This window comes from Nicotiana tomentosiformis, chromosome 11 (assembly GCF_000390325.3).
Source record: "Nicotiana tomentosiformis chromosome 11, ASM39032v3, whole genome shotgun sequence".
NCBI lineage: Eukaryota > Viridiplantae > Streptophyta > Magnoliopsida > Solanales > Solanaceae > Nicotiana > Nicotiana tomentosiformis.
Genome location: NC_090822.1, coordinates 36,459,066 through 36,481,432, shown reverse-complemented (window position 1 = coordinate 36,481,432; position 22,367 = coordinate 36,459,066). Strand labels below are relative to the sequence as shown.

The window sequence follows — 22,367 nt, the reverse complement described above, 5'->3', positions numbered from 1 at the left end:
GCCTTGCGGCTTCAATTACCGGACGCTCTTCATTGCCTGCCATATCTATTGGCTGTGGTTGGACTGCGATGTCCAACTCTCTTTCTATTCTCGTTCTAGCTTCGTGTTCCCTTCTCACTCTATGTAGTGTTCGTTCGATTTCTGGATCAAGAGGAATGAGGTTGTTTGCACTTCTACTCCTCTGCATTCGAGAGAAGACCCTGCGTTGACACAAACCAGGCAAACTGAAAATTAAAACTTGAAAACAAATATCTAATAAAAGCTTAACTTAGTCACGTAGCTAATTTCTAAGTCCCCGGCAACGGCGCCAAAAACTTGTTGCGACCAAACACACTCACGCAAGTATACGCGGTCGTCAAGTAATAAAGTGACTAAAAGTCGGATGTCGAATCCACGAGGACTTGTGATTAACTATTAACTAAATTAGACTATCCTAATTATCTAAACAAGAATTAAATCTAAAAATATTTTATTCTAAACTAATTAAATAAGAAAAATATAAATAATAAACTTTGAACAGAGAGAGAGCAGATTTTAATGATATCAATGTAATGAAAATGATCTAGGGTTATGGGCTATCTAACAATCCTATTGTATTCTTCAATTGAATTGACCGACTAATTTATCTAGCTTATTGGTTGACAGGGTTAATGCTCATAAGAATCTGTCGAGTTCTTACTCGCCTATTCAAGCTAACCTAACGCCTATATGTCTATGGAGTTAGAATCAACAAGAACGCATTTATAATTCCTGTAAATCAACCAAGCAAGGCAATTAGGTATATGTCTATCCTAACTACGAATCCGTCCCCCGATGCCCGAGTTCAAGAACTTGCCCTACTCAATCCTATATGCAATATAGAATTCCCACTTTCGAGTTCAATTCTAGATTCGTAGATAATATTCAATTGGTGATCAAGCAATTAAATAATTAAGTGCAAGATTGAATAAATAAACTAATATGATAAATCAAGAAGTCAAAATCAATATCCGAATAACAATAGTCATGAAAGAACCACAACCCTAGAACGTGAAGTTTAGCTCCATATAGACATGGTAGCCAAACAACAAATCATATAAAGAAACATAAAAATTACTAAGTTTGGTGGGAGAAAGATGGAACTTGATGAATTCCGGCCTCCACAGCTTTGTCGTGGCTTTTTTCCCCTTCCCAATATGTTAGATAACCTAAAAGAGGCGTTTTTAGCTTATATATTGCGTACAAAAGTCGTGGGTCAAAGCTCTCCTATTCCTAGTCCAAATCGGCTTCAGGGATTGATGCTAAGGTGGATGCGACGCATCCACCTTGTCCTCCATTTCAATTTTTGTCCTCTATTTCTCAGCTTTGCATGCGAGGGTGGACGCGACGCATCCAGCCTTCTCTTCTACTTCCCAGTTTCGCACGCGATGGCGAACGCTATGGCCCAACTTCACTGCTAAGGTTGCATGCAGGATGATGTTTTCCTAGGTTGGATGCGACGCATCCAACCCTTCTTCCTCTGGCTAAACCACCTTTTCTTCATATTTTGCACTCCGAACACCTTAAATCGTCACACATAACTTAATTAGTCATCAAACCAATAATTACACCATGTTGGGCGTTTTAAAGATTAAATAACATCAAGAAGTGGTTAAAACATGGGTAAAGTAACATCAACACATATCGAAATATGCCAAACATCATTGGTATGTTCGTACGGGGTTCCGAGGGGCTCAGGTGTGTTTTGGATAGAATTGGGTTGTGTTGCACTCGATTTTCTTATGTTTCGACGTCGTTTCTTCAAGCATAAATGGTACCACATTGAAAAAATGAGCTCCAATTTCCGTTTTGGTTACGCATTAGATCCGTATCGTAATTACGGATCCGTAGCAAAAAGAATCATCAAATTTGGACATCATATGAGGATTTTATGGTCATTTTACTAAGAATTGGGTTGCCAGATTTTTCAGATTAATTACGAAATTGTCACTGACTTCGTATTTAAAAATTTGCACTATTTTCAAATATTGAAACCAACATATCTCCTTCATTATAAGGTCAAATGGAGTGATTCAAAAGCCTAACTTGACTGAAATTTCACAAGGAATCCATTGGAGGCATCAAAAGCAAGTTTTAGGATTGTTTGGCATGCAAAACAAGGCAGAACAACTGGGCAAAAGTGCTTAATATCGAATGTTTGTTCATTTGGTCATATTTTGAGTTGGAGAGCTAGGATTTGGACAATATTTGGAGGCGATTTTCACCATATGGATTGGAGTAAGTGTTCTATAATTGATTTTGCTTATATTTTATGAATCCATCTTTATTTTTGGCATTTGATTGATGATTTCAAAGTGAAATTTGGGGGTTTTGTCTAAAATTTCATAAAGTAAATTTTTGAGTTTTGAACATCGATTCGGAGTCAGAATTGAGTGAAACTAGTATGGTTGGACTCGTAATTAAATGGGTTGTCCGATTTTATGAGTTTTATCAGATTTCGAGGTGCGGGCCCGAGTTGGATTTTTTGGCCGATTTTGGGCGTTTGATTAAAGATTCGACCTTTTTCGATTGGGATTGGTTCCTTTAGCATTGTTTGATGTATTTAAGTTGTTTTTGGTTAGTTTCGAGCCGTTCTGAGGTCGGAACATGTGAAATGGCATTTTAGGAGCATCACTTGGCTTGCTCGGTATTGGAATTGGCTTGTTCGAGATAAGTTACTCTTCTAAACTTAGTGCTGAAGGTATGAAACCCCGAATTACGTGCTATGTGATTAATGATGAGGTAAAGCACATGCTAGGTAACGGGCGTGGTGGCCCTATTTTTGTTGATATCTGTATTTTCATCATGTGATTAAGTAACTGAGCTGTCAATCATGCTTGATAACCTGTTTAGGCTTTATGCTCATATTGTTAGGACCCATAGTGGTCGTTTCTTACTGTCATCTCACTGATTTCATTGATATTTTGTACTCAGTCATATTCATGCATTCATATCATATCTCAGTCTCAGTTGTTGTTTATTTATACATCATATCATTGTTGTCGGGCTAGTTTCATGACATTGTGAGCCCGTGAGTGAGACTGGAGAGATTGCTGACTGAGTGAGGCTGACAGCCTGATAATGAGAAACAGTTATGGGATCGGGCTGCACGCCGCAACATGTTATATTGATTTATGCCTCGATCTAGCTTATGATAGCGCTTGGGCTGTAGGAGCACCTCCGGAGTCTGTACACACCCCTAGTGAGCGCGGATGATATTATTGAGGGATGGATTTCCCTGGACATAGATTTGTCCAAAGTACTTGATACCTGGAGATGGATTTCTCCACAGGGTTGGATTGCCCTTTTTCCTCGGTACTGGGTGACTTATAGTCAGTGTTGTATATGTTCCGGGATGGATTTCCCTGGGTCGTATGGGCCATATACAATACCAAGTGGTTCAGCATGACGAATGGAAAGTGTGAGACAATGAGATTGAGTACTCTGAGAGTGTGAGTACATGATTCATCTCTGAGATACATAGCATTGGCATGCACACATGACATACAGGCATAAAGATGTATTTATCCTCATGTTGTACGGTATCACGTCATTCATGACTTGTTTTTACACACATTGATATGTGGGCATAAAGAGGTATTTCACACTTGCTATCTGGAAAGAAAAACGAAACATCTAATTTATTGTGGGAAGGATTATTTGGAAACATTTACAGTTTTCAAACTATATCATATTTTACGACGATTTCGGTAAAGGATTTGAGTTTTTTCTGATATTCGTGAAAAGTGGGACTATTTTCGAAAAACTGTGAAAAATCTGAGCATTTTTATCTCTGAGTTTTTTTCTTATTTATATGCTCTACGTTGTTATGAACTGTTATTGATTATTGGTGTTGGACCCGACCTATGTTCTAGCTTGTCACTTCTTTCAACCTAAAGTTAGGTTTGTTACTTACTCAGTACATGGGATCGGTTGTACTTATACTACACTTCTGCACATTGCATGCAGATGTTGGTTGTTATTGTTGCTGTGCTCGATGGTTGCCGGATTTTAAGATGTACCTGCGTTCCTGTTGTAGCTTCCTCTTGTCCATGGTAGCCTTAGATTTATAAAAACTCTGTTTATGCACTTTTCAAACAGAAGATGTCTTTACTTCATATCAGCTTTGTAAATTCTATTCTTAGAATCCCATAATTTATACTACCAGTCTTTGGGAAAGGTTTAAGATTCAGATAATTTCTTTGTTTGATTGTCTTATTACTATTATTTAAATTGGATAGTTATTTGTTGGCTTACCTAGCGGGTTGGGTTGGGTGCTATCACGACTAGCAGATTTTGGGTCGTGACAGATCCAAAGGGTGTCTTGGCCATGAATGAAATTTTACCTTAAGACTTTAACCATTAATATTCATTAATCCCTTTAGGGTTAGTGTTAAACAAAAGAAAAGGCTCCGCTGTTAATTTGTTTACTCTCTTTGACCTCACATTAATTTTATTGCATTCTTGATTACCTGTATTTGTTTTTTGAGGCTCACATTAATCTTGTTTGAATTTAAGTATCACATTGGGTCGTATATCTAATAATTTTCTTTATTTTTTTCGCATGTGTCTGAGTTGGGCCTTGCCGAGTTCTAAAGGGACTTAGGCCCAAATGCTTGCCTGAACCTTGGAGTCATAGGAGCTGCTGCTGTTTGTTTTCGCTGTCTGTTGGGCCTAGTCCCTTTCAGGCCCAAAACTATGAGTCCATTCCTTCATTTCACAGCTCTTATAAGTTTACGTTTATTCTAATATGTATCAACACTGATAATATTGATTGAATTCTTTTCTTTATTATCTTTGAACTACTTTAGAAACCTAGGCAAGCTTAAAACCATAGGTAATATTAAAAGCACTATCTCTTCTGTAGTTAAACAACTTCAAACATGCTTAGCTACTTCTACTATATAGTTTCGCTTTCACTTGTACTAACTTTTTTCGTGAAACTCCTTGAAGATCAAGGCAAATTTGAAAAGAAAGCAACTTCCCCTCTTTAAACCAGAATCGAGAAAATGATTTCCAAGACATGTTTTTCAATATAAAATGAAACACAGTCGCGGTCGAAGAACACTTCAAACGATTTTCTTCTAAAACTTGGGTACAAGATTTGAAATTGATCTTAAGGTATATCTGAAGCTTACTTCTTTAAATAGCCTTACTTTACTAAAGTTATACAAATGACTGTTTTATTTCAAAGATAAAGTATTTTAAAACTTGGCCATGTTTACAAGTTTACAAACATTTACATTATAAATACACTTTCCAAAATTCTTTCAATTATGTAGACATTTTTCAAAGGACTTTTATAAGTAAAACTTATACTCTCTTTTCCAAAGTACATATACTATCTTCCTTTCAAAATGATAATTTTTAAACATGCCATAGAGTAAGCTATACACTTTTAAGCACTAACCGAGTAGAATATAGACATCTAAATTTCCGAACCTAGTCTAAGTCCTATGGAGCAATCTTAGGTAGATTCTAGGGGGTGCCTATCACCTTCCCCTTAGAAGAACAAGAACCCTTACCCAAATCTTACTGGTTAGCAGATTAATTAGATAATGATATTAATAATTAAATAGTTACCCTTGTATATCTCTAAATGTTAGGTGGTGGCTCTCTTTTATCATCAATAGGGAAACCACTAGTTGAATCTTGTTTTGACTCGTACAAATTAGGGTACAACAACATTGCGACTCTGCTGGAGATTACTCTTAGGTTCTGACCTTAGCAGACTTAGACTAGACCTAGAATTTAAGAAAAATTATTTATATACTACTTTAACTGTGCTTAATTTGCCAATATGCACTTACCTGTTCATTATGTACTTATCTGCTTACTTTAATGTTATTACTAACATCCCATTATCTGCTACCGCTTTATATTATACACTTTCATCACATTCTCTCCTATCGAGTCTTGGCCGTACACTATCACACACAATGGCACGCGAGGGTTGTCTTTTGCACCCCTCCGAACCTTCTTTTAAAACTCTTTAGTTTCAGAAAATGGCTTCTTTAGGTCAACTGACATAACCTCTCGCATTCAGTCCAACTCAAAATTTAGGAAGACTCTACTCTAGCAAACATAGGCCATACTGCATAAACCTTAGGTGAGTCAGTCGTTGGCATCGACACATAATTAGGAAAGCAATCCTAATGTCAATGGGTCATGCACCAAACGACATGACTTTTGTGGAACGACGAACCAATCACGATGAGACACAAAAGATCCGGAGCAAAATACTTATCAAACCCTTTTCTATAATCTTCAGAAATAGAAATCAACCAGAACATCCCTGTAATCAATTTGGTCATGGGAGCACCGCACAAGCTAAAGAAGTGGTGGAAGAATATTCACCGAGAGCATGGAGACAAAATCAGGACGCACTTATGAGTATTGACTGCCTTACTGAACATCCGGACCAATAGGGTACTTACCCATTTGCTGATAGAATTCTGGGATCCGGCCAAAGTGGTTTTCAAGGTTGCTGACTGTGAATTGATGCCAATGTTGGAAGAAGTTGCCAGCTTCACATAGCTGCCATTTACTGGGAGAAAACCGATACTACCGGTCACCATGCCCAGCTATAGGTTTCTTGATGCATTGGGTTTGGCGGGTAGTCAAAGTTTGAGGAACATTAAAGAAGGATGGGTAAGCCTGGACCAGTTGTTCGACAGGTTTGGACATCGAGAGAGCTATGAATGGTACTTGGGAGAGTTTCAGTGTGATCAAGATACCTGGGAAAGTCTCCACCCCATAACCTTCTCTTTGGCACTGCTAGGATTGCTGGTTTTCCCACAAAGGAGAGGACAGATCAATATCAACTTACTACCGGTGGTCTTGGCAACATTCCAGGGTAACCTTCAAGCCACCTTAGTGCCAATGATATTAGCAGAAATTCTCAGAGCACTGTCTACATGTTTCCGGGGGTACGATTTATTCAAGGGCTATAACTTATTACTCCAAATATGGGCCATAAAGTACTTCTTTCAACGAGAGGCAACAATTGATTACTCTATGGGTGTTAGCAATATGATTCAGATTCACAGTGAGAGAATGAGGCATTGGGTCTTCCCATACAGACAGGAAAATGGAGAGAGATGCTGACCAGCTTGAGCGAAAAATGGAGAGAGATGCTGACCAACTTGAGCGAAGAATGGATAAACTGGAAGCTTTCGTGGCTGATTGGCAAGGCAATTCTAAGGACTCACCAGAAGTATTTCATTGAGCTGATAGGACTCGAAGGCATTCAGACATATGCACCCCTACGAGTCCTCAAACAGTTTGGTCAAATCCAGGATGTACCTCTCTGGACGAGGACGGCTCTGTATGAAGACGAGTACAATGGGCAAATCTCGATACCAAGGATAAGGAGGCTTCAAGAGGAGTAGAATGATTTAATTATGATGCCAATGGGTCAGAATTCATGGTGCACTCCAGAATACTATGTCTAGATCAATGAAGAGGATGAGCTGGTCCGATTAAGCAGAGAAGGAATAGCCTAGTTAGAAGATGCAGTGGCAGCATTACAAATCTATCATGAGATTTTGCCTCACTACCTTGTGACTACCTCCATGAATCTCCAAGTGGTCCCAGGATCAATTGATCATATGCTGCTACCTCCAGAGAATAGTGACCGAGTGGTCGAGTGTGTACAAATTGAGTTTGAGACAGAACCAGAAGAAGATTCAGAAGAAGAGCCTGCGTTCAATGATGATGAAGAACAATTTGAAGAAGACCCGGAAGAGGAACCGAAAGAGGAAGAAGACATGGGAAATGATTCTGGGGATGGCTGTTAGTAGCTGGCTGATTTCACCCTTTTTCCTACCTTGTATCTTTTATCTGAACCCTTTCATTTTCTTAAGGGCAAGTCTGTTGAGCCCATGTAATCTCATGGATATTGAAAAACGATGTTGTAATCCCTGCCCCCGCCTGTTACAATCCAAATATTATTAATGAAAACCAAAAGTTTGCTTCGGATCTGAACGTGTCGAATCTAACTGTTTGTCAAATATTCGCGACTTAGGCCCACCTCCAGCAAAGAGAGGACCCTCACACATTAGAAACACACTTAATTGTATACGAGAACTAACTACTCTATGTGCTAATATTTGTGCAAATACTGAAATTGACTTCTGTTTTTCTTTTCTTTTCTTGCATTACTTTATTATTATTCCCCAAAGATGAGGTTGGTTTGTGTTGACCCAAAAACTGGCGGAATCACCATACAACTTGAGATCAAAAGGGAAGATGTATGTGACAAATAACCCTACCGAACACGCTCTCGTAATAGCTGATAGCCTGAGGCGATCGGGAGAAAAAGATGATACACAAAACGACGAACATGTTGCTAGGATGGGACAAGAGATGGAATCATTGGTAGAGGAAGTACAACAAATTCGGGAATTGGCGCATCTGGACGAGACAACGCTCCCACAACCACCCCGCTTTCCTTCACTAGATTCGATCCCCGATCACTTTCCTTCGACTAACCGCCAACCAAACAATACCCCGACTTTAGTCATTACAACCCAGATTATACCCCAGTAACCCTTGCAAACCCACTAAATCCTCCCATACATACCCCTTATGTACCAAATTATGTTCAGATGCCGTAAAACCCATCAGTCGCTACCAATACAGTCATACCCCTCCTCGTGATGGCGTCACCTTCACCAAGAATCAAAATCAGCATATACCTATGGCACATACCACTGCACATGAGCGATATGTTCTACCCGTATATGCCGTTTTAGAAATTGATCAGTATGCCGAATGGAGAAGGAAGCTAAGTATAAAGAGGAAAAGTCAGTATCTGAACATCTGCGAGCATTGAGGAAACAAATGAAGAACATTCAGGTCGCTCGAGAGAGCGAAAGTCTAGATTATAAGGATCTGTGTATGCACCCTAATATGGACATGCTAGTAGGGTATATGTCTCCAAAGTTTGATAGCTTTGATGGGACAGGTGATCCCCATGCACACCTGAGATCCTACTGCGATAAGCTAGTTAGAGTAGGGAGAAATGAGAAGTTAAGGATGAAGTTATTTATAAGAAGTCTGACAGGAGAGGCACTTACTTGGTACACTCGCCAGGATCCAAAAACAGGAGAGAGTGGCAGGATATGGTAGAAGATTTCATGAACTGTTTCCGGTTCATCACATTAATTACCCCAGATAGGTTCGCTCTGGTAAATTTGCAGAAGAAGCCGTCAGAATCATTTTAGGAGTATGCCCGTCGTTGGAGGTCAGAGGCTGCCAGGACCCAGCCCCCACTAGATGACAACGAGCTAACCAAATACTTTATCAGGGCCCAAGAAGGAATCTACTTTGAAAAGATGATGGGCATGATGAGGTAGAAGTTCCTCGAACTTGTTAAGATGGGAGACGTTTTAGAGGAAGGCATCAAGTCCGGAAAGATACAATCTATGGACGCGTTACAAACATCTAGCAAAGCAATTCAATCCGGTTCGATAGGCAGTAGAAAGAAGAAAAAGGAAGAGGTATCAGCAATCATTCCCTATTACCAGTCCAATCCATACCATTGAATCAACTCTTACTCTCCGAAAACCTATTCCCCACACCCGCCTACTTATGCTCCAGTATACAATACACAACTATACTACAATCCCCAAACTCAATATATCCCACCTCGTGCCCCAATAAATTCAAATCCACCATGACCATACGCTCCAGTTCAAATCACCACCCATCAAAATCAACCAACCTATGCACCCCGACCTCACCCAAATTTTGAAGAAAGAGGTCCCAAACACTACACCCCGATTTTTGAACCTTTGGCTCTACTATTTGAAAGATTGAGGAGAGCTGGCTTGATACATTCGGTAGAAGGGAGGATTCCTGAGCATCCTTCAAAATACTTTGATGCAACCAAATGGTGCGTCTACCATTCAGGCGTACCGGGGCATGATACTGAGGATTACTTCAGAAAAAAGAATGAAATTGAGTCGCTGATCAAAAGTGGGGCCATTTAGTACATCCCAGCTCCGCCAACTGTAACCCACTGTCGAACCACTGGAATCAAGGATCTAATATGATCACACTAGTTGAAGAGTATGACTTGAAAGGAACCATCATCATAATAGGAAACACCGAGGTTGCAAGGGTTCCACCCCAAAGAGCTCCGATGATCACCATACAGTTAAAATCTCCAGTGATGGTCTAGACATACCAGCAACAATCCACCGATGTTATCAGGAATGAGTAGGATTGGGAATACAAGACAGTCCCGTGGACGTATCAACAGAAAGGGAAAGGTAAGATAACGAATTTCGCAGCGGCTCATGGAATGACCAGGTCAGGGAGGTGTTACGCTCCGGAGGAGTTAAACCGAGGATATCTAGGAAGGGAAAAGATTCAAAGGAGGAATATAACAGATACTGAGGCCGCAGAATTTTGCAAGAAGATGTTAGCTAAAGAATACTTCGTAGAGGCCACAAAATTTTGAACTTTGCATGTACTCTTTTGTCAATTGCCCCCTTGAACGCTTAGATGTTCCCTTTGATAAAATAAAAGAATTACTTTCTTAAAATTATTACAAACTTATTTATCGCTTCATTTATACATAGTTTTTCTTTTCAGAAATCAAACCGATAAAACCCGCATTCTGCAATTATGACATGTAAAGAAATCCTCGAGCAGAACGATCCAGACTACGACGAAAGCATGATGCCAGATAATCTCCCACAAGAGATCGAGCAGTTGGAAAGACAAAAAAAGCCCAACCTTGAAGAGACAGAAGTAGTCAACCTGGGAAGCGGAGAAGATGTGAAAGAAACTCGGATCAACATCTATTTAGAAGCAGGGCAGAAAGAAGATGTGGTTGAGCACCTCCGGCAGTACATCGATGTATTCGCATGGTCGTATGACGACGTGCCCAGATTGAGTACCAATATCATTTTGCATAGATTGCCTACCGATCCTGCCAGACTGCCAACCAAACAAAAACTCAGAAAGTTGAAGCCGGATTTGAGGATAAAAGAAGATGTAACCAAGTAGATAGAGGCAAACGTGGTGAGAGTCACCAATTATCCTATGTGGTTGGTAAATATCGTACCGGTGCCAAAGAATGATGGGAAGATCAAGATATGTGTGGATTATCGAGATCTTAAAAAGGCCAATCCAGAGGATGATTTCCCTTTACCAAATATCTATATCCTCATCGACAATTGTGCGAAGCACGAGCTGCAGTCATTCATGGATTGTTTCGTGGGTTACCATCAGATCTTGATGCATAAAGAAGATGCAGAGCAGATAGCGTTCACTACGCCTTGGGAAGTTTATTGCTACAGAGTCATGCCATTCAGCCTCAAGAACGCTGGTGCTACTTATATGAGGGCCATGACAACCCTCTTTCACGATATGATCCATAAAGAAATTGAGGTATATGTGGCCGATGTCATCATCAAATCTCGAAAATAGTGCAGAATATTTGGACGACCGAAATAAGTTTTTCGAGCATTTGCGGCGGTATAGTTTGAAGTTGAACCCCATATAATGTGTATTCGGAGTCCCCGCCAAGAAACTGTTGGGTTTCATTGTAAGTAGGAAAGGGATAGAGTTGGATCCTTTAAAGATCAAAGTCATTCAAGACTTACCGCTTCCTAAGAGTAAGAAGGATGTGATGAGTTTTCTTGGCAGGTTAAATTACAACAACATATTCGTAACCTAGTCTACGGTAATTTGCGAGCCCATCTTCAAGCTATTTAAAAAGAATGCTGCTACAAAATGGACAGAAGAGTGTCAGAAAGCTTTCAACAAGATCAAGGAGTACTTGTCAAATCCGCCAGTGTTGGTTCCTCCCGAGCCCGAAAAGCCACTATTATTATATTTGTCAGTTTTGGACAATGCATTTGGATGTGTGTTGAGACAACACAATGAGACCGGGAGGAAAGATCAAGCCATATACTATTTGAGCAAGAAGTTTACACTATGTGAAGCTAAATACACTTTGATAGGACGAACCTGTTGCGCTTTGACTTTGATCACCTAGAAGTTGAGGCACTACATGACAACATACACCACACATCTAATATCCCGGCTCGACCCGCTCAAGTACATCTTTCAGAAGTCGATGCCTACAAGAAAACTGGCCAGATGGTAGATTCTTCTTAGCGAGTTCGACATTGTGTACGTAACGCAGAAGGCCATCAAAGGATAAGCCTTAGCTGACCACCTTACAGAGAATCTAGTGGACAAGGAATATGAGCCGCTCACTACATACTTTCCGGATAAAGAAGTATTGTTCGCCGGAGAAGACATCGCAGAGTCATACCCAAGATAGAGAATGTTCTTCAACGGAGTAGCAAATTTCAAAGGAATAGCAATCGGGGCAGTCTTGATTTCAGAATCAGGACAACGTTACCCGGCATCAACAAAGATAAGGTTCCCCTGCACCAATAATATGGTCGAGTATGAAGCATGCATCCTCGGGATCAGGATGGCGGTCGACATGAACATCAAAGAGCTTCTGATCTGTTAATACATCAAGTTCAAGGAGAATGGACTACCAAGAACGTCAAGATCCTTCCGTACCTATATTTCGTAAAGGTTCTGTGCAAGAAGTTCATCAAGATCGAGTTCAAACACATTCCCAAGATCCTAAACGAGTTCGCTGATGCTCTCGCAACCTTATCGTCCATGATCCAACATCCAGATAAGAATTATATCGACCCTATTAATATAGAGGTCCCGGATCAACATGCGTACTATTTCCATGTAGATGAAGATTCAGATGGTAAGCCGTGGTACTACGACATCAAGAGGTTTCTGGAAACAAGAGAGGACCCGAACTTGGGTCTGTTAAGAAGCAAGCATTCAGAAGGCTAGCAAATCACTTTTTCATTAATAGGGAAGTCCTGTATAGGAGGTACCCGAACTTGGGTCTATTAAGATGTGTAGATCTTGCTGAAGCAACGAAATTGCTAGAGGAAGTGCATGCAGGGACATGTGGACCTCACATGAATAACTTCACCTTAGCCAAGAAAACTTTAAGAGCCGGATACTTTTGGATGACCATAGAAAGCGATAGCATTTGCTACGTGCAGAAGTGTCATCAGTGCCATATTCACGGGGATTTCATCCGGGGTCCACCTAATGTGTTGAATGTAATAGGTTTACCTTGGCCATTCGCCACTTGGGGCTTGGACATAATTAGACCGATAGAGCTCGTCGCATCAAATGGACACCATTTCATCTTGGTAACCATTGACTACTTCACCAAATGGGTCTAAGCTTCTACATACAAGACCGCCACGAATAAAGTAGTGGTAGATTTCGTCTGTAACAACATAGTCTGCCAGTTTGGGATACCAGAATCAATCATCATTTGACAATGCATCCAATCTCAATAGTGATCTCATAAGGGAGATTTGTGAGAAATTCAGAATCGTCCACCGTAACTCTACAGCTTATAGACTGCAAATGAATGGAGCAGTTGAAGCAGCTAACAAAAACATCAAAAGGATTCTACAAAACATAATAGACAATCATAGGCAATGGCACGAGAAGTTATCCTTCGCCTTGTTAGGTTATCGGACCACCAAGAGAACATCTACTGAGGCAACGCCATACATATTGGTATATGGCACCAAGGATGTGATACTCACAAATGTTGAGAGTACCATCTTTGAGAGTCATTCAGGAAGCCAAGTTAGATGACGCATAATAGATACGGGTCAGAAAAGGAGCAACTCATGCTCATTGATGAGAAGATAATGGACGCAATGTGCCATGGTCAGCTGTATCAACGTAGGATGGCCAATGCACTAAAAGAAGGTGAACCCTCGTCAATTTATGCTGGGGTAGTTGGTCTTGAAGAAGATATTCCCTCATCAAGAAGAAGCCAAGGGAAAGTTTGCGCCAAATTGGCAAGGTCCTTACATGGTCCATTGAGTATTGTTGGGAGGAGATCTGATCATAGAAGAGATGGATGGAAGAGTCAGCACGAAGCCTATAAACTCAGATTCAATCAAGAGATACTATATTTGAGACAGTAGAGTTAGGTTTTGGTTGTAACAGAACTACGCCCGACCTGGCTTTCACGGTGGGATACGTAGGAAACACACGTAGGGTCTGGGCTCTTCCCCCCTCTTCTTTTGTTATAGAAAATCCAAATATCATTTTGTATGTATTTGGAACTGCGCCATGACTTGATTTTCTTCGGCAGGAATAAGTAGGCAATTCTCATCGGGTTTAATTATCTATTGTAATTGAACTACGTTTGGACCTGATTCTATTTGGATACATAGGCAGTCTGAGTCAGGCTCGGTAATCACCATAATTTCTTTATCATTACCCCAAACTACGTTCAGACCTAATTCCATTTTGGTTATGTAGGAAACCTGAAAAGGTTCGGTCATAACCCTAGGAAAACCTTTTGTAGCGCATTTATTTAGATTAGGACGCAATCGCAGCTGCAAGAAGATACTTTGTCAGGGGAATCTTCGAGAATCGACATCAATGGGACAGAGTTTTCCAGAAACAACGTTCGCGTCAGAGGGAATTTTTAAACATGTAATAATCCAGAACGACGACATTTGCCATAAAATGGACGATTTTCAAAATATTTTCTCAAAATTATTATTCCACCTACCGAACTTCGTTGCATAACCTTACTAGACCCGAGGCATAGCCAAGACTACGGTCAACACAAACCAACACACCCCCCTGCTAAGAATATTTCTTTGAATGCAGAACCAACAAGATACAAAGAAACGCTGGGGCAATGACGTATCTGATACTCTCTCACAACTGTTATCTCTCTTTCATTATTTAAACTTTTCTCATATAGATAAAGACTAACTCTCAAATCCTTTGCAGGTATTTTGGAACCAGGCCACCGATATTGTAAATAGCAAACTGTCTGCTCAACCAAGCGGAGCACTTTGTAGATAGCGAGTCGCGAGCCCCGCCAACTGGCGCAATGTACATAGCAAACCGTCTGCTCAACTAATCACAACATTTTGTACAAATCGAGCTGCTGGCTTTGCCAATCAAAGCCATATATATATATATATATATATATATATATATATATATATATATATATATATAGAAAACTATTCGGTTCACCAACGAGAGCGTCCCGCACTGCCACTACGACATATCGAAGATAACAAGTAGATAGTCGCAAACCCTATCACCAACTTTTTGCCGATCAACGACCGCGATTAGTTTGCAGTCAAGAGTATCTCTTGGGCATGCTCCTTATTTCTTTATTTCTTCTTGAATATTTTGATGTTTTGTTCATGCAACTTGCAGATACTTTACATTTTAAGTTAAACTCCCATTACGCGGAGATACATTTACATTTCAAGTCAACTACTCCCATCATGCGAAGATATATTCTACATTACAAGTCAACTACTCCCATCGTGCAAAGATATTCCTAACGTGAGGAGACTTAATGATCCGATAGCTGCGAAACAGTACACAACCTGGCTAACAATCAAGTCAAATTCAAGTAACCCGTCGTCCCAATCCCAAATAACGGCTAGCCGACAGCCAGACATCATCATTCATGCATCATTTACATTACATCTTAACATATCTGCATTATGATATATAGGTATGTGTATGTTTTTTTTTGCAGGACCAAACATCGCGATGTGGAATATCTTCTAAGCAGCAAACAAAGCTACAATGCTATGAGGAACGAAAAACTCATAAGCATGCCAAGGATCAAAACTCGAATTCAAAACAAATGGTGGAACTCTAATTCTTCAAAATCTTTCAAATTAAACCGCAATTCAGATCTATCATGGGTACCAAATCTTCCCTCTCACAGTATCGTCATTATACGATACTAGAGAAATTCTTGCAAGCATTTCCTTCTCCAAATTATCATTCCAAAACTACATGAGGCCTGATCCTCGTTAAGCCTGAGGTATGTAAGCAATTCAAAGCTAGAATTCTACCCCATTTCTTCAAAATTCTCCAGAGTTTTCCTTAACTCTTTCCCTAGTTCTACAACTTGTAATCTTCCTAAAATCTGTATGCCACTCCTACAATGTATGCCTAAGGTCGGGATAAAATTGGCCATAGTTTGATTTTTTGCCCGAAAACTCGTTCATCGTCTCCGGTCAAAGAAGTGCAGTTGTTGACGATCAATTTTGACCCTTCCTTTAAAAATTAATTTACTTACACTTCGTAATTTTTAATAAATATGTTAAATATATTTTCTAATTAATAATATCTATTTTTTTACAAAATTAGGTAATTAATGGTATTAATTAGTAATTATATGATTATAAACATGCTATTTTTACTATTTACTATTTTTGAAACTATTAAAATAATTTTTATATGCATCACATAGGATTATAATTAATTTAACAAGTTTATTCCTTAATTTTGGTGAAATAGCCCATTCTTTCAATTTAAATCCGAAATTAGTATAGTAAATAGAAAAATAAAATATTTAATAACTAATTAACTAATTACAGTAATTAGTAGTGTATTTGATTATTAAAATTCTTATTACATTTTATTATAATTACATAAGTTTAATTAAATTAATGTTTAAAAGGTTAAAGATCGAATGGCTACATTTGTAATTGTGTAATTAAACATGAAATGGCTATTTCTTAAACTAAAATCAGCCCAATACCCAAAACCAATCCCATCTGATCTGGTCCAAGTCCATCCCTCTCTTTCCACTGTGGCAATCCATGTCACTCTCCCTAAGTCAATCTAAGCTCGCCGCGTCACCCGTCCCATTCACTCACAAAACAAACACACTTAATCTTGACCGTTGATCCATGCCATCAACGGACCAGATATATTCTTGCTTTTCTCCTTATTTTAATACCCCTACCAGATTATATCACAACCTTTGGATTACAAACTTGGAGATTCGAAAATCCCCAAATTCGAAACCCTAGACCAAACGATGAAATGCTAAAGTCTTCAGAAATCTTCTATATTTATATAATTAGTTAAATTTGTGGCATGCATGGCCGTCTCCCAGTGCTATCATGAATATTCTTGGTCCAGAGGTCAAGCAAAGCGACCTCTGGACTTTGAGGATCTTTTCCGATGGTTCTTGCCTTCAACGGTCAACTTCCCCCTCTCAAGTAAAAACTACCACTGATTCCCATATGTCTTTCAGATTTTTCACTCGATTTTGCTTGAATCACTTGGTAATCGTCACTCTCCACTACTGAGTTTGAATCTGTGAAACCCTAAGGCATTGAATGCACTATAAAATGGAGCTTTCAATGCTCTCACCTAATAGACCTAACACAAGAAACACAACCTAATAGGAGTACAATAGCTTACATAATCTATGAAAAAAAAAGCCTAGGTTCTAATTAGTTCTTCATCTTTTTCTCTCTTTCAGTTATGAGTTCAATTCACTGGTAATTATTTTACCTTTGGTTCATAAACGGCTAACAAAAATCCTTTTTTGGTTTGCTTCTCAAGAAAGGTCAGTGAGCTTCGACCCTTCCTCTCGTTTAATTGTTTTGTTAAATTATGCCTACTTTGGGGCTTTCAATGCTCTCACCTAATAGATCTAACACAAGAAACACAACCTAATATGAGTACAATAGCTTACATAATCTATCGAAAAATAACCTAGTTTCTAATTGGTTCTTCATCTTTTTCTCTCGTTCGGTTATGATTTCAATTCAATGGTAATTATTTGACCTTTGGTTCCTAAACGGTTAACAAAAATTCTTGTTTGGTTTGCTTCTCAAGGAAGGCCAGTGAGCTTCGACCCTTCCTCTCATTTAATAATTTAGTTAAATTATGCCTACTCTGTTATCTTCTGTTAATTAACTCTGCTTATGATGGGTTGTCATTAGTTTATAATTGATTATCTTTGCTTATAATGTGTTGTTATTAGTTCATAATCGACCTTATGCTTTGATACTATTTTCCTTAATGATCTGAAACTAAACTAATACTAATCGACCACTTTTGTAATCTTGATGAATATGTAATGTATGATTAGCAAAGAACTTAGCAGATTATGTACATCTTCTTTGACCTTAAACTTCCCTAATGACTTTGCTATGGTTCTCGTGTTTACTCTATTGATCTTTACCTTGGTATTACTTGTTGATCTACATTATGCACTTGAGGTTGCTTATCTAATAAACCAAAGCAAAAATAGGATATGAACACTTATGGTTAACTACAAGGTTGTCATTCATTTGAAATATATCAGTTTAAGTTGTTTGGGTTGCTTTCTCTTTTCCAAAGCATTTTTGGTTATTCTGTAGCACTTAAAAGACCATTATAATAAATTTTAGTTAACCTTCATGACTGTTTAATCATGCCTGTGGGATCCACTATATAAGTATTCCTATGAATATAACTAAACTAAGATCTAATGAATCTCTGCAATTGGTTTTATGGGTGTTTTGCCAGCGTTCACTAAGGTGCCCTTGATTGTCTTTAAGAGCTTGATAGCTGCTATATTTTTGCATCCTCTCTCAGTTACACCATGTCGCTGACACATCTGAAACTAGAACTTCATCATGTTTGGACTAATTTACTGAACCTATTTAAGTGGACTCACTATCCTGCTACTAGAATTGTGTATACTTAATGTGAAACAATCTATTGTTCTAAGCCCCTATAATTAGCATATTGGTCTGATTCTATTTGATACTCTACCATATTATAGTCTTGCACTCATTAGGAATGTCTCATGTGTGTGTCTTTATATCCCCTAAGGGTTCTGCACTTTTTCTTGTTTTGAAACAGACTTTTGCTTGTCCTCCATATTTATGTTTGTGCTCTCATGCTGTATGGTTACATATGTGAAATTGAACCTTTTTAAGATTGCATAAGTTAACTGTGACTCATTTGTGGACTTAAGAGAAACCTCTGATGTTAACTTCCTGCTTTGAGTGTAAGGTTTTGCATTAACTCTTAATGAACCTAGTTTGAACATGAGATTAGAAACCCTTTAAGGAGAAAGTGATCACCTGTTAAGTTAAAATCCATCTACTTGAATAAATACTCCTTGTCAATACTCTTTAGATCTTCTGAATGAAGTTGTTAGCCCATAAAGCTAGTAGGAAATGAAGGTTTAATTTATGTGTGGACTTTTACTAAGTTTGAACATGGCTAAGGTATTATGACGACAGTTAGGACTTATGCAAGTCTAAATCTATTAGTAGGATCAGTAAGGTTACGATACATGTATCCTCTCCACTCCTTAAGTTACAAGACTTAACTGTTTGGACTCCTGAAACAACCTGTTGGTGTTCTCTTCCTTTGTATGCACATGTAATTGGTTTTCTCTGAGTGTTTGAGCATGTTGAAAGTGTTAACAGGACCACACACTTGTGTTTAGATTGTGTTCTTAATGATGTAATATGTTGTCTCATAGCAGTACTCTGTACAGTTTCTGTGAGAATTGTATATACCTTTGTGTTATTATTACTGTTTTGGAATTACAGTGAGTGCCTCATCAGCACTTAAACCTATAGGGAAGAGTAAGTGTGAGTGGTTAAGGGTATTTAGGAGTAAGGTTTAGTTTGTGTTTAAGATGCCCTCCCTGACACAACCATTGTTTGGAGTCCCTGAGACCCTTGTGAACTCTGAAGTGTCAGGGATCCAAAGGGTGTCTTGGCCATGAGTGGAATTTTACCTTAAGCCTTTAACCATTAATATTCATTAACCCTTTTAGAGTTAGTGTGAAATGAAAGAAAAGGCGTCGCTGTTAATTTATTTACTCTATTTGACCTTACATTAATTTTAATGCATTCTTGATTACCAGTATCTGTTACAGATCCTTTTTGAGCCTTACATTGATCTTGTTTGTATTTAAGTATCACATTGGGCTGTATATCTAATAATCTACTTTTTTTTTTTTGCATGTGTCTGAGTTGGGCCTTGCCAAGTTCTAAAGGGACTCAGGCCCAAATGCTTGCCTGAACCTTGGAGTCATAGGAGCTGCTGCTGTTTGTTTTCACTATCTGCTAGGCCTAATCCCTTTCAGGCCCAAAACTATGAGTCCATTCCTTCCTTTCACAACTCTTATAAGTTTACTGTTATTCTTATATGTATCAACACTGATAATATTGAGTGAATTATTTTCTTTATTATTTTTGCACTACTTTAGAAACCTAGGCAAGCTAAAAACAATAGGTAATATTAAAAGCACTATCTCTTCTGTAGTTAAACAACTTCAAACATGCTTAGCTACTTCTATAATATAGTTTCACTTTCACTTGTACAAACTTTTTTCTTAAAACTCTTTAAAGATCAAGGCAGATTTGAAAAGCAAGCAACTTAACTTCTTTAAAAACCAGAATCGAGAAAATGATTTCCAAGACATGTTTTCCAAAACAAAATAAAACACAGTCGTGGTCGAAGAACACTTCAAGCGATTTTCTTCTAAAACTTGAAACAAGATTTGAAATTGATCTTAAGGTATATCTAAAGCATACTTCTTCAAATAGCCTTACTTTACTAAAGTTATACAAATGGCCATTTTATTTCAAAGATAAAGTATTTTAAAACCTGGCCATGTTTACAAGTTTACAAATATATACATTATAATTACACTTTCTAAAATTCTTTCAATTATGTAGACATTTTTCAAAGGACTGTTATAAGTAAAACCTATACTCTCTTTTCCAAAGTACATATACTACATTCCTTTCAAAATGATAATTTTTAAACATGCCATAGAGTAAGCAATATACTTTTAAGTACTAACCAAGTAGAATATAGACATCTAAAAATCCCGAACCTAGTCTAAATCCTATGGAGCAACCTTAGATAGATTCTAGGGGGTGCCTAATACCTTCCCCTTAGAAGAACAAGAACCCTTATCCAAATCTTACTGGTTAGAAGACTAATAGGATAATGATGTTAATAATTAAATAGATACCCTAGTACACCTCTAAATATTAGGCGGCGACTCTTTTTTACTATTAATAGGGAAACCACTAGTTGAATCTTGTTTTAACTCGCGCAAAATGGGGTGCAACATCTACCTTAACACCATTCATAAACTCTCTAAAGAATTCGACCCCGACTCTACTTGGGTATTACAGTTGCAATGACCGTTTCCACTCACTATTGAGTGCGTATTGGATGTGGATCAATTTTTGGTGCCGTTGCCGGGCAATTTTTACGGTGTTAGCTATATATTTGAGTGTGTTATTGAAATATTTTATTTTTCTTTTGTGTTACTAATTTGTCAAGGAAATCGTAGGTACAAAATGGTGAACAATGATCTTGGAAATTCGCCATTGAGTGAGTTGGACGGCAAGGAGGAACAACTAGATGACGTACCTCAAGTGTCCCAACCAAATCATCGAGGCCGTGGTCAATAAGACAACGTGACCCCACATCGCCCACCTCCACCACCACAACCACAAGTGGCGCAACACCGAATTTTGCCCAACGAAGTTTATGCAAGTGCAATAGTCCCCCCCTCGCATTAGGGCGAAAAATTTTAAATTACCAATGTGATGCTCACTTTGCTGGAGCAATAAGGCTTTTTCACCGAGGCGCTAAATCAAAATGCTTATAAATATTTGAAGGGCTTTGTGGATACGTGTTGGGGGAGAAAACAAACAAATGTTTTAGAGGATGCTTTGAGGCTGAGACTTTTTCCCTTCTCTCTACGAGGTAAATCTTTAGATTGGTTGGAACACTTGACTAATCATTCTATCCATACTTGGGATGAATTGGAGGCAAAGTTTATTGCTACATTTTTCTCTCCTGGGAACATGGCTACTTTTAGGGATGAAATATTGGCGAGCCCAATGAACCTTTGCATGAAATTCGGGAGTAGTATCTGACAATGGTAAATGAGTGACCGAACAATGATATGACCGACAACATGGTCCAACAAACTTTTTACCATGGTATTAATACTAAGAACTAATGTGTGGTCAATCAATTGGCCGGAGGCAACTTTATGACAACACGTTATGCGGAGGCATATGAGATTCTTGATGAGATGGCGGAAACATCCTCATCTTGGCAATCCCAAGCTAATGTTTCACAAAGTGATCCCAACATAATTCATCTCCATAAAGAGTTGTAATACCATGGGCAAGACATTGCCGAATTGACAACAACTATGACTCAACCTCCAAGGCCCAACTTAATCAAGTTCAATCTCCTGAGCAAGTTCATGCTATGGAAGGGGTAAATGCGTTGGTCAACAAGAAGAGGACCAAGGGTCCACAATTTCAAACCCGAGTGGAGAGTTATGCACAAGATGATGGTAGTTTTGATTAAGATGATTCTTATCATGAGCAAGAGGAAGAGGTACAATTTGTGAACAATTACCAAGGGCCAAGGAAAAATTTCCAAGTCTCCAATCAACAACAACGGCAACCACAAAATAA

The 22,367-nt window shown here is 38.6% G+C and overlaps 1 protein-coding gene across 1 annotated transcript; it reads left to right on the top strand.

Annotated features, from left to right (window-relative positions):
* Positions 1 to 11,073: 11,073 nt before the first annotated feature.
* Positions 11,074 to 13,698, top strand: LOC117273234 (uncharacterized). The gene is made up of 4 exons (XM_070189015.1): positions 11,074 to 11,421; positions 12,589 to 12,803; positions 12,890 to 13,238; positions 13,354 to 13,698. Exons 1-4 carry the CDS (start codon positions 11,074 to 11,076, stop codon positions 13,696 to 13,698), a joined length of 1,257 nt encoding a protein of 418 aa, XP_070045116.1.
* The last annotated feature ends 8,669 nt before the right edge of the window (positions 13,699 to 22,367 follow it).

Excerpts from the sequence above, each read along its gene's own strand:
- LOC117273234 (XM_070189015.1), top strand. The coding sequence starts at position 11,074 with ATGTGGTTGGTAAATATCGTACCGGTGCCAAAGAATGATGGGAAGATC. Across the intron at positions 12,804-12,889 it reads TGGTACTACGACATCAAGAG|GGAAGTCCTGTATAGGAGGT; the intron begins GTTTCTGGAAAC and ends TTTCATTAATAG. Across the intron at positions 13,239-13,353 it reads ATGGACACCATTTCATCTTG|AATCAATCATCATTTGACAA; the intron begins GTAACCATTGAC and ends TTGGGATACCAG.